At 41.4% G+C, this 13,922-nt stretch overlaps 1 protein-coding gene across 2 annotated transcripts in view; it reads right to left on the reverse strand.

The window, feature by feature from the left end:
* The window catches only part of vps8 (VPS8 subunit of CORVET complex), a 64,853-nt gene that overhangs the window by 29,651 nt on the left and 21,280 nt on the right, over nt 1-13,922 (reverse strand). For both annotated transcript variants that reach the window (XM_034122188.1, XM_034122197.1), the window contains 6 exons: nt 7,219-7,343; nt 6,260-6,346; nt 2,398-2,465; nt 1,879-2,032; nt 1,729-1,788; nt 599-706 (listed from right to left, as the gene is read on the reverse strand). In XM_034122188.1, coding sequence (XP_033978079.1) covers nt 599-706; nt 1,729-1,788; nt 1,879-2,032; nt 2,398-2,465; nt 6,260-6,346; nt 7,219-7,343 — 602 coding nt within the window. The remainder of the gene's footprint in view (nt 1-598; nt 707-1,728; nt 1,789-1,878; nt 2,033-2,397; nt 2,466-6,259; nt 6,347-7,218; nt 7,344-13,922) is intronic.

A 13,922-nucleotide genomic window follows, 5' to 3' on the forward strand; every position in this document is an offset into this window, starting at 1 on the left:
AAACATCTCGTAGCTTGAAAAATGAATGAAACATGTCTCCATTAAAACCCATTTTCAGGCTGATATTTCCTCACAGCAGCAGCCGCACACCTTTAGTTAAACTGCCAAAAAGGCCACATTATTAACCCGAAAGTACACAAAAATTACACTTCAGATACTCAACTTCCTTGACATGCTTCACGTTTTGAAATTTCACAGATATATGTTATGGTTCTTCCACAAAACGTTCACATGTTTATCTGTCATTCAGAACAATGCAAACCTTTGATCTCTTCATAGCTCGTTAGCTCAACTATAAACACCTGTGTAAATGATGTCATCACTCCAACTGACAGCAGTCAGTTCTAACTGTTCATTTCTTTCTCTCTCTCTCTCTCTCTCATTTCAATCTAAATTCTTCACTTTCTTCTTACACATTACATTTCAGCATAGCAATTTAGCGTCAGATTTTCAGCATTAAGCATTCCCACTAGCAATTTCTTCAGGAATTGCATTCTCTAGTTTCTATTTGGTCTTCTTCAGAACTAATGCTGTAAACAAAATGTCTTTCTAATGTGTATTTAGCTTTTTGGAAGTAAAGAGGGAGTTGAGCAGATACCAGCAGGAAGTGGACTGTGTCTCCTTTACAGAAAGCCAGGACGGGGTTGAGCGTCTTCTGAACAGGAACAAACTGCCAGGCCAGCTGAGGAACACTGGACGGGTCAGACTGGGGAAAGAAAAACACATCAATAATTATCCTCTAAAAGTAATGTTCACAAAGCACATCACCCATGTGAAAATAAAAAAGTTTACTATGGTAGACACAAACATGAATGTGAATAATGGTCTAATTCAAAATGTATATAAAACATTTGGAAAACCCATGTACTAGAGGAGGTTGTATGTAGAGGTTTACATTTTATGACTGTTTCTGTGCACCTTTTTGAGCAAGGGTGAGGGAAATTTGGCCAAACACAATTAATTGGCGTGCTCTCTGATGCAATTGCTGCTGCCCGTCACTGTCAATGAGGGACCTCCACTGACATCAGCTGGAAGTAGTATCATTTTCATTTTATGGCCAAACTCACCCGGAAGTACTGTGTCTACATTACATTTCATTGAGCTGACGCTTTCATCCTAAGCCACCAACAATGAGTGCGAACAACCCTGAAGATACAAACTCAGAACAGCAATATTGGACCTTTTGTATATTACAGTTTTTCTGATTACATACGGCGCAGATAAAGCATTTGAGGTTTGGTGCGACTAGCTTCACCTGGTGTATAATCAACTATTAGATAAGAGTTGGATGATAAGAAAATGAAGATACTGGAGACAAACGTACAGTATGGACAGTGTAGCTCTCAAAAAATTGACCTTGTTTTAAAAAAACGCTTTTCAGTCAAACTTGTAGGGCATTTTTGCCTCAGCTGCATTGCTGGCGTGTAACGACACTAGGCACAGTCTTTCATAAGGGGTGAGGATAAGGGTAAGTAAGATGGTAGCGGGTAAGTAAGATGGTAGCGGCTAAGTAAGATGGTAGCGGCTAAGTAAGATGGTAGCGGCTAAGTAAGATGGTAGCGGCTAAGTAAGATGGTAGCGGATGAATAATCCACAACCCTTAGTGTGCAGTCAAGAACTATATGATAACTTCAGCACAGAATCAGTCAGTTATTCATGTCATTGTATTGATGAATATGGACCAGCATGCACTCATTAATAACAAAACAAGCACACAGTTATACAGACCTTGCTGTAGGGGAAAGTCATCCAGACTTTCAGCGAGGGCTTCAGTCCAATGACCAGAATCTGGGGAAAGAAAACCAAGAGGCAATAAACCATGAGGAACTTTACACACAGCTGGGTGGATGAGCAGAGGAAGGAGGATGCAGTGTGGACCTTAGTGAGGGAGGCCATGGCCAGCAGAGAGTAGTGTGTGATGGGATGGTCTCTGAAGTCTGGAGGGGCACGCAACGGCTCGATACAGCACACCTCCCCTTTAGATCCACTGAAGAGACAGCGTGAGTCACAGGACCGCATCCCCATCACCCTCCTGCAGGTAAACACAGTCAGATGCAGTTGTCTTATTAAAGAAACATCACTTCAAGTCAGGAGCTGATGAGTTAAAAGCATTAGTGTTGCGTTCACTGATGTGCCTGCATTTGTTTATCTAAGCTTAGGAGAAAAAATAGATTTTCAACCCTAATGGACACACGGTGCCTCTTCAACCTCGCAAAAGAGAACAACACCTGTAACCATGGCAACTCTGCAAAAGGCTATTCGAGTGAATGCTCTCTTTAACCGTGAGGGAGTGATACACAGTGTTACATACTGCCCAACGGTCAGTGGACCAACACTTTGATGATCTTATGGGAGAAAACAAAAGTTATTTTATTTTCTTTATCTAAAGAAATGTACCTGAAAGCCAGCTCAAACACTGATCCTCCGCTGTCATTGCACACTGCAAGAGTCGGGTCATCTGTGAACTAGAGACACAACAACAGGGACATAATAACAATTCATATTAGATATTATATATATATATATATCGGGGTGTGAGTGTGTGTGTGAGTATGAGTATGAGTATGAGTATGAGTATGAGTATGAGTATGAGTATGAGTGTGTGAGTGTGTGTGTGTGTGTGGGTGTGTGTGTGTGTGTGTGTGTGTGTGTGTGTGTGTGTGTGTGTGTGTGTGTGTGTGTATGAGGTGTGATTTGTGCCAAAGAACAGATAACTAAGCTAACTGAGCGGAGAACTGACGTGTCAACGTGCGCCAACGCCTCCATCAATTTTGAATGGGTTGACGTAGAATACAGGCGACGTCACGACGATGGCAGACGTCAGACGTCACGGCGACGTACCATAGGTGCGCTCAAAGTATGCGCTCAAAGTATGCGCTCAAAGTATGCGCTCACGTAGCAGCGGGGTAGCTTAGAAAGCACTATCTTAGATATGCGTGTTGATAACGTACGTGTGGATATGCTCGTGAATAACGTACGTGTGGATAAGCGCATGAATAACGTACGTCTCGCCTCCGTTAGCATTGTATAGCATTATCCTATATTATATTTTTCGAATGATTCCGCTCCACAGTAGTTTGGAGAGTGTTACAGGTACACTTTCTCATCGGCACAGTATTGGTATCAGAAGAGAGGGGAATAATAATTAATAATCATTAGTATGAGAATATTTGCTGGTGTTGTACTCGAGACCGGTCTCCAGACCACTTTTTAACGTCTTGTCTCGGAATCGACTGCATTTGGTTTCGTATAGTCTCTGTATCAGACCTATAGGACTCAAGATTTTATGTCAAGACCGGTTAAGACCACGGCTGTGGCTGGGGATGTGATGAGGGTCGGGAACCGAAATCCGGTTCCGATTTGGAACAAATAACAATTGTCCGGTACGGGAATTAATAAGAGTTGTGTCAAGCAGCTCTCTCTCTCTCTGCTCGGGAACAGCTGATCGCTGCACGGCGATCAGCTGTCGGCGATCAGCTGTCCCTCCCTCCCTCAAGGTGTGTGTGGGTGTGTCTGTGTCTGTGTGTCTCATTCACTGTCCCTCAGGTTGTGGCATGTTTCGATTGCCAGTTTGTGGCTTGTATGTCTTGTGAACGCAACGCTGGCATAATATGATGTGGCCTGCTGACATGGCCTCTAATAAACACACAGGACTAAAATAATACGTGTTTAATTCAGCCCAGATGAGGTGACTGCAGGCCAAATCCATTAATGCGGCATATATTGAAGGTGTTCAAAGTTGCACCGGTATGAGGCGCAGTGAGAACCACGCACCTGTCAGAGTAGCGAATGTGCACATTTAAATTTCAGGAGAATAATGAAGATGTGATTGGTTGTTCCATTCTCCGTTTCTCACGAGACCAGCACGCTGCTGTTTACATTAGTGTGGACTGGACCGACTGAAACTGACGGCAAGGTTAATTATTGTGGAAGGATGGACCCCCATCCTGCAACAAAAAAAGGCAGCGAAATGTGCTAAAATCACTGATTTATTCAGAACCCCCTATGGTATCGAATGACGAAGCAGAAAGTAAGTGAGCGAACATTATGAGCCACATTTCTTTCTATATTGTAGCCTGATGTGCACATCGACTGTCAACAAAACAGTTTCTCAGTCCAATGCTAAGTTAGTGGCAGGCCCTGTGTGACTGGAGACTGTAAGGCTACACAAAACCCAAACATGTCCTTAATGTTACTCAAGGCAAATATATGTAATATAACCATAAGACTGCAGCTAACTGTGGGGCTACAAACCCCTCACTCTGTGAGTGAATAACTTGAGATGGTTATGTTGTCTAAAGGGGAGACAATCATTATGGTATTAGGCCATGCAAATACAGGGTCAACTAAGTGATAAAATAAGTGTTGCATAATATATGTTCTTGAATAATGTTATTTCATAAATAGTTGTTAATGTAATGATTACATGTTCTCCTTATTCAGTTCCACTATCAGATGATGCTGATGGTGATGACCCTGAGGGAGAGATGCAGAGCTCAGTGGACAGAACTGGCAGGTACAGAGGAAACTGTTTCAATAGGCTATGTCTATGAAAACACTGAACAAAACAAAGGAAATGTAATGACAACAGTATAAGCAAGCTATGTTCATGTTCTCTCAATAAGTTACTATAGTTATTGATCACAGTTTAATCCATTTGAGGTCCACCCCCAAATAAAACATGTTCACATGGAAAGGTTCCCAAATACATATGCACACTTTTTTTTAACAATATCCTATGTCCATATGTTTCTATTTAAGTAGTAGATTCAAACTGTAGGGCTATCACTACGGGCAGCAACGTTGTAAATATTGACGATACATCCAGCAAAACGCCCCCAAACAAAACTAGTGGCCTGGCTGGGTGTATAATTCCCGGCCTGACCTATGGTCCCAGTCCGGCCCTGCTGACACATCACACACCCGTACACTACACACATTACTGATTAACTGATATCACAATTGAGTTACTCTCTTTAAATAAATATACTGTAATTGGAAAATAATCATGTGTGGTGTCCTTGTTTTGTCCGTCCTTGAGCCAGGGCTCCCTATTGTTGTATAGGTTATTCTTGGTTTTAGAATGAATTCAGTAATGGTGTGTGTAACACAAACATAATAAATCATTGGATAGTGTTTCTATATAATAGAAATAAAGTAATGTATTAAGACTCAGTGCGAGTTACTTTCTTCCTTTACTTGGCATTCTTCAAAAAGACACAGACATTGCAGCACATCGTTTCACGTCTTTGTACTTTCTCAGCATTAGAGTAATGTGTTGGCGAACCTTTGTTTCCTCCTGACAGCTCACTTAAAGGTATACTCAATTCAATTCAATAGCTTTATTAGCATGACCTCAGTTACATATAGTATTGCCAAAGCTCTGTATAGTTGCAACATCGATACAAAATATATATATATACAATATATATATATACTCCCCCTTGTGGCCAAAGGGGGACACAACTCTTGTCTTCAGATGTATGCTTGAGTGCAGCAAAATGTAGCACAGTGACTATTTTGTCAACTAAACATCATAAAACAATACATATTTTAGTAAACGGGACATTATAATCTCCGCACATTAACTCTATATTTGCCTCTGCCATGGTGCCAAAATGAAATGAAATAAAATAAACAATATATAGGGGTTGCCTCTTCTCTGAACTTCTATACTGCATCCCTCCAAATCAAATAAACCATAAACAAATACATAAAGTCGTGTTCACTGCAGCGATCTATTTCACACACAAAACTATATGAAAACTTGGTGATATGCAGTGGCGTTTTCTCCTGGAGACCAAGGGAAGACAGGCTTCTCCTGTTTTTTCAGCCTTTGTTATCATTTTGATAATTACAAATATATATTCTTGTCTGTGGTTGTTTTTGCATTCAGGGCATACCAGAGGTGTAACATTATTTTAATACCAAAACTATATTGAAATAGAGTCTAGCTTGAACAGCAACGTAGCTGTAACATTACTGGGTTATTTGGTGATAACTACCAAAGTAAAGTAACTTCAGACGCAGACGTCACGTAGCTTCTCAGACGACAGGGGTGGCGACGTGAGTGTCACGTTACTTCTCTCGCAGCATAGTTCACGGCATGGTAGGTCGACGATCGACACGATTGTCTGCTCAGTGAGTTCGTTCTTTGGCACAAATCACACCTCATGTGTGTGTGTGTGTGCGTGTGTGTGTGTGCGCGTGTGTGTGTGCGTGCGTGTGTGCGTGCGTGCGTGCGTGCGTGCGTGTGTACCTTCACATGCAGTACTGCTGTTCCTGGAGGGTGGGCATCAGTGATTGTTCTCAGGAGCTTCCCACTGGCTAGATCCCACATTGTGATCTAAACAAACAAACGATCAGACAGACATTCAGATGTTCAAGTGCAAGAGACACAATTCTCTGTTCTATCAATTACAATCAATCAATCCCAGTCACTAAAATAAATACTGCTAATAACTTGGACAGAAAACCATTTAGAGGGGCTGCATCATTTTCACCTGTTTGAAAATTAAAATGAGTTCATTCAGATATTTAGTTCATGACATCTGGCTTAAGCAACATGTACATAACTATGCTATGTTTAAACCAGAGAAACTCCACATATAGAAAAAGGTGCATGTGATTCTGGAGAAGGGTGTGCCTCTACAAACTGCAACTGCGTAGACTGATCAGGGCCAGAGTGGATAGCAGCGTTGTACCATATCTGCTTTTGTTCTTGAACACAACAGACTAGGCAAACACTGGCACCTGACGAGCACAGCAAATCAAGCCAGAGACAGTGGTGTGTGTGTCTGTGAATGTAAGTTTCCTTAAGCAGGTGGCACCTTGTATGTGAGTTAGTTACTGTGTATATTACTGACAGAGGGGAAAACTGAATTTCCTCAAGGGGACAAATAAAGTTGATTCTTCTTCTTCTTATTCCTCTTCTTCTTCTTCTTCCTGTATGAATATGTGTAAACGGGTAACTCTGACACGAAATGTAAAAGTGCTTTGAGGGGTCATGAATACTGGAAAAGGGCTGTATTAATCCAGTCCATACTATATCACTTGTATTCCAGTTCAACTATACAGTAATAGAGTGTATTCCATTTATTAGCAGTATTACACTCTTGGTTTACTGACATATACCACTATCAAGCTTTAAGGAGGATCATTACTGTCTCTAATGAACCCCCAGTCAACCTGGGATTGTATGTCATGTCGGAGGTATACCTGTCCTTTGGCGAAGCCGCAGAGAAGTCGTGAGCAGTCGTGGTTGACGCTCAGAGCAGAGACAGCTCCAAACTCCGCCCCCGTTGCCTTGGTACCCAGACACAGCCGCAGAGCCTGATTGGTATCTGCAGAGGAGGGAGAAGAAAACATTTAACTCCAGGAAAAAGGGTACATATTAAAGGTGGGGTAGGTAATTTTGGAGAAACCAGCTCGAGTGTGCTAGAATTTGAAAATACACAGCCGGAAAAAATCTGCCACTTCCTTACAGAGCCGAACGCGCACGAACGCGCACATGACTAATGAGGGCACGAGATAAGTTTGTGCACGCATGGAAGGCTGACAGGCAGGTAGGCCATCCAGTTATTTTAGCCGGGCCGGCTAAAATGATTGGTCGTGCTTTTTACAGTATTACGGCTTCCACAGATGACATTTTTTTATGAATTTTTTGTCAAAGCACTTAAGATATTCATTGCTATCGGGATGTTAAGAGCATTCCATGGAATATAACAAAAAGTGTATCTCGAGCCGGTTTCTCAAACGTACCTACCCCACTTTTAAGAGAGTTGTACGGTAAAATGAATTTAAAAAAAAGACAATGAGACCAAAACACAAAACAATGGCACCAAATAAAGAGAGCAGAAAGTTATAAAAAAAGAAACAGCATTTGCAACCAAACCAAGCAACAATGCATGCAGCAAAGAAGCTCAGCCAAACCAAAAATAGACATGAGCAGAGCAAGTCAGGCTTAATACAAAATGAACATTTAGCATGATGTTCGTACCTTTTCCTGACCAGGCATCATTATGTCAGCAATATAAAGAGACATGGGTCAAACCCCAGTCACAACCCAAACAACATCACAGTATCAACTTAAAGGGGCCCTATTCTGCTCATTGCCTCTACTGTGACATGGTTTCATGCTTTAATGTTCAAATAGCTCTTTATTTTTCTCATACTGCCTGTGCTGCAGCACCTCTTTTCACCCTCTGTCTGAAACCAGAGCCCAGTCTGCTCTGATTGGTTCGCTGGCTGGCTCTGTTGTGATTGGTTAACTGCTTAGATGTTCCGGCCCTTAGTCTTTCACAAGCTGCATATGAGCACTAACCAATAGAAGCACGAGTGTTATATAGTGATGACGTTATGTTCCTGAAGTAAATAAGGTAGTCCAATGGAGGATTGTGTTGTAGAGAAACTCCCTCTGGAGTGAACACAGGGATTTTAGCCTTTGCAGACCATTTACATGCACAAAAACCTATAGAACACGCTACAGGAAAGGGAAGACCCTAAAAAGCAGAATAGGGACTCTTTAAGACTCATTTGTTTTCTATCTGTGTATTGAAACACTGTCTATGAGTCTACAGTGGGACATTTTGTATTAGTCCTTTAGGAGGAGATAAGTGCTTGTCTGTAGCTTGGGCTACACCTAAAATGTGTGTGTGTGTGTGTGTGTGTGTGTGTGTATAAATTAACCATTTTGATTGTGTGTAGAGTAAGTAGTGTTTTATCAGACAGAGGTCCACTGAGTTGACTGCAGCGACTACAGATACAATCTATCAAAAGAGAGGTCTTTATTAGGGAGAAGTGTTCCTTTATTAAAGCTGCTTGTTGGTGTGATGAGTGGTCAGGGGTTAGTATCAGTGTTTGCACTCATTCACTGAGCAGTATTTGTGCCTTGCAAATAAACATGAGCAGTCACTGGTAACTGTCTCTTGTACCTGCACAGGTTACATGTACACAGTCCAGGCTGCTGGAGCTCTGACGCACCCATAACTGCTAGTGCAAATATTAAACATATTTCTGATATGACGCAGTGCATGAAAGTGTTTTTTAAAGACGCCGGATCTGAGGAACACCCATTTCTATGTATTTTAGGTGAATTAATAAAAATAATTTGGATTTGTTCGTGTCTGTAGTCAGTTGATGGGGATGTGGGGCTGGAATGGAGAGCAGGGTGAACATTTTTAACTGTTTTACACTGTACAATTTGATGTGATTTGATGTGATTTGCAAAGTGTGTAAACAGTGTGAACAGTATTTTTCAATTTGTTTTTTTATTGGCATGTTCTGTTTTGTGAGCCTCTATGTTTCATGTATTTAATAATTTATTGTTTTTGAAATATTATCATTTTGATTTTAGGGTGACTTTGAAACATCTGTCCAGGGACTAAAGATGAAAAATAGCCTCTTGGCTATTTACAGCAATGTTTATTAATGTGCACTGTCCCATTAAATTAACTAATACATACATTAAACATATTGCAAAACCTGCTGCTATAACTACTATAACTAGAGAATGCAATTCCTGAAGAAATTGCTAGTGGGAATGCTTTATGCTGAAAAGCTGACGCTGAATTGCTATGCTGAAATGTAATGTGTAAGAAGAAAGTGAAGAATTTAGATTGAAATGATACATGAACACTGGGGGCTTGAATGTGTGATGAGAGAAGAAAATAAAGTAAAAAGGCTTGAAAAAGCAGCAGAATATTTGAACTGCAAACTTTTGAACTATCTTGATGGTGAATTATCTGTCGCCATGCCAACGGCATTTGATGACATCCCATAATATGCTTAGATGCGTTGATGGCTGCATCGTTACCAAACCTGTGAAGTTTTGGGCCATTTGGAGCATTTTCACTGAAGTTATGAGAAAACCGTGTTACATGGCGAGTATTGTGTTGCCATGGCAACGGCATTTGAAGAAATCTCAAAACTGTCCTGTAGATGTCTTCATGGCTGGACTGTTAGCACACATGTGAAGTTTGAGCACTTTTTGAACATTTTCATAGGAGTTATAGCGACATCGTCGTTTATGGCGAGGGATGCGTTTCCTAGGAAACGGCATATGATGAAACCCCATAATTGACGTAGAGCTGTTGAGGGCAGGACCGTTAACCATTATCTGAAGTCTGCTGCTCTGAGCATGTCAATTGGAGTTATGACATCATCGTGTTCCATGTCACAGGTGTTTATATTTGAGCTAACGACGTGTCCAGAGATCAAAGGTTTCCATGGTGATCAAATAAAAGTGGCAAAGGCTCAAATTTGTTGAACAACACATTTGTAACAGGTTTGTTAATTGACCAAAAAATATGAACAGTTGGAAGATTGAAAATGGGATTATTATTAGGATTATTTGTAGGTCATTGAAAAGTAGAATCATTTAGAAAGATGTGAACATTGAAGTTTCTATTTTAGAAAAGCTGACACTGTAGTGCAGGCATCCTCAAAGTCCGGACTCCGGTCTGGATCCGGACCGAACCACAACTGTCTCTGGACTCTGAGCAAATTATACTTTTCATATGTATTATCTGTATTATCTGTGTTATCTGTGTTATCTGCGAGACATCGCCACAACGCAACGAGTCAAAATTCTCCGCTATGTCCACTTGCAAACAGCGCTCTGCATCTCCGACTGTTCCACTGTCTGTGTGTGTCTGTCAACGCATTGATCCAATCACATTCAGCATCCCGTCAGGCACAGTAGGGCGGGTCTTCGCGGAATGTGGGTGGGAAAAATGTGTGTGTCGTCTCTTTCAACCTGTCTGAGTCAGAGCGAGAGTTAACAGCTCATCTAGTTGCATCTGTACTGTAGCTAGTAGCCTAGTTTCACCTACCGGGGTGGCATGGGGTGGCATTCAAAACAAAGCTGCCACCCCAGTTGGCAGCTTTGTTTTGAAAGAAAAGTTGTGGCTCATCTGACATTTATGAGAGAAAGTCTCTAATGTCCGAGTGCAAGTGAATGCAGCACAAGATGCACGTCTTGTAAACCCTCCCCCGGCCCTGGCGCGAGCGTGGAAATATGATTGACCCAAGTACTGAAGGTATTTGCGGTCTACAATGACAGAGAAGAGACTGTCAAGTTTGGCTGTACTCAGCATTGAATCAAAACGCACTAAAGCTTTGGATCTTAATAAGTTTGTGAAGTGTTTTGCTGAACAAAATGGTAATCGCCGCATTCAGCTGTAATAGGCATGTCAACTTGATGCTCTGCTCACGGATGAGCATACAACACTGTTAAGATGATGACCTTACGTGTGTAAATATATATTTTTTCTTTTAAGTCCTGAGAAAGTCAAATAAGACGGTGTGTAAAACTACACTGCCCAGCCAAAAAAAAGTAACCACTTTGATTTAACTAGGCCAGTAGGTAAGGACATTCCACTGGATAATAACTGAAGTATAAAAGAATGCATGACTGAAGTGATGGAGACCATGTTTGAAGGCAAACAAAAAGAGGAAATAACAGGTCAAATCAAGCAAATCCCCCTCTCAGATTCCACAGCAACCAGAAGAACATAAATACTGGCTGGTGATTTGATTAATCAGCTTTGTGATGGAATAGAAAATGCACAGTGCATTTCCTTAGCTGTGGATGAGTCCACTGACACCACTGACAATGCTCAGTTGCTGGTGTTTGTGAGTTTTTATGATGAGGCAAAGGGGGAGTTTGTTGAAGATGTTAAGAATCTTGTTGCAATTGTTTAAAAGTTTGAATGACCCTAATAAACGGACCTTTGTCTTATTGAAACATTTTTTTTTGGACCTTTAAGATTTGTATTTGAGAACCCCTGCTGTAGTGCATCGCTGGTTTTAAAAGTGATGTATGAGAGTCATGTTTAAAGATGTGCAATACTTAAAACGTTTATAAAGATCCTCTGAGTGTGTGTCATTAGTTAGCTGATAAAATGTTAGGGATAAATACCTTGACATATTGACTACAAGAGCTTGAATCAAACAAGCAACCTTGTATTTGAAAGATTAACTCACATAGCAACAGTCGCACCTGGTATATAAGTGGTGTGGCTGAGTACTTTAAAGGGTTCATGAATAGAGGGGACTTGAATGTGAAATAAGAACAAGAAAATAAAAGTCTAAATGCATGAAAAAGCAGCAGAATCATGACTACTCCCCAGAGGTGCTAAAAAAACGCAAAGAATATGTGGAGGCAAAACGGGTGCTGCGGGAGAAAAAAATACGATTTCAGACCCCATTCCCAGCCAAGCTGAGAGTCTTTTTCCAAGACGGGACCCGAATCTACGGCTCGGCGGAGGAGGCAACCAAGGATATGGCTGCAAAGGGCTTGCCGGTAAAGGTGTTCAAGCCCCCGGAGACGTGGGTGGAGAGGATCAAGCGGCTGAGAAGTTTCCCGGGGGAGAGAGACGGAGACACCCGCTTCGCACACAGGATTCAAGGAGAAGCTGGAGACTTTTAGGAGATCTGAAAGACTTTAATCGAGCAATAGCCACAGATTGTGAGTTATATTACCCCACAGAATGGCATGGGGACTGAATGTCATATTGGTGAGTTTAAATGTAAGTTGTTTTACAATATTTCCTAAAATAACGGACTTGCTAAATACGAAGGAATCGACCAGCATCTTTTTTCTTTATCTCTCCTCTTATACTCTGTATTCTAGAGTGGCATTTAAGTTCTTTTGTTAAGCTTGTAATATTGGGGGGTGTAACTGCAATGCATTGCCGCTTACATCCACCTACAGAGGGCCCTCTACCCCTTGTGGGAGAGGAAGTTTATCCCTCTGAGCTGTCGAAACACCGCGGCTCCAACAGGGTCACAGATAGGACCCCAGTTCAGGGAGTCAGCTTTGTGTTATTGTTTTCAATGTTGTGTTTTATGTATCAAAGTGTGTTTTCAATGTTGTGTTTTATGTATCAAAGTGTGTTTTCAGTTAAGGGATTGTGTATGTGTGTGTGTAGCAATAGGGGTAAGGTAGCCTTTGAGATGTCAGAAGTATTGCAACAATGCCAGGTCTGATTAAAGTAGTATCATACAATGGCCTTCTCAATCCGATCAAAAGGAGTAAACTCTTGGGTAAAATTAAACGGGAGAATGCGTGTGTTGTTTTTCTTCAAGAAACACACCTGTCAGAACCAGACCATGCTAAACTTAAGAGAAGGGGTTTCAATCAGGTCTTCTCAGCCTCATATAAATCTGGACCTAGAAGGGGGGTGTCGGTAATGATAGCAGATAAGTTTAATTTTGAAGTGCAGTTTGAAATCAAAGATAATGAGGGGAGGTACGTTATGGTGGGGGGAAGATTGGAGGGGATCGAAGTCACCTTTTTGAATGTGTACGCTCCATCTGGAGCAAACTGGTCAGAAAAAAAGCCCTGGGCCAGATGGATACACAGCTGAATGGTACAAGGTGTTCAAAGAGCCTCTAACTCCAATACTGCTTGGGGCCTTTAATTGGGTGCTCCAGACAGGGGAGACCCCCACCTCCTGGAGAGAAGTGGTAATAACTGTTATCCCCAAGCAGGGAGGAGATGGGCTAGATTGTTCAAATTACCGACCTGTGAGCCTCTTGAACCAAGATTACAAGATGTTTGCTTTAATACTAGCTAAAAGACTCGAGAAAATCCTGCCTGAAATCATTCACTTAGACCAGACAGGCTTCATTAAAAATCGCCAAACTCAGGACAACATCAGGCGTACTTTACACATGGTTCACAAGATAAACCAGGAGCAAATTGAAGCAGTTATAATGGGACTGGATGCAGAAAAAGCGTTTGACTCAGTTCAATGGTCATTTCTGTACAAAACTCTGCACAAATTTCAGTTTAATAAAAATGTCATACAGACAATCAAGGCTCTTTATAACAAACCAACGGCGAGAATAAAAATAAAATGGCTCCCTTTCAGGACCCATCGAATTGGAGCGTGGTTGCCGCCAGGGATGTCCTATAA

Source organism: Trematomus bernacchii, unplaced genomic scaffold, assembly GCF_902827165.1.
Source record: "Trematomus bernacchii unplaced genomic scaffold, fTreBer1.1, whole genome shotgun sequence".
NCBI classification, from domain to species: domain Eukaryota; kingdom Metazoa; phylum Chordata; class Actinopteri; order Perciformes; family Nototheniidae; genus Trematomus; species Trematomus bernacchii.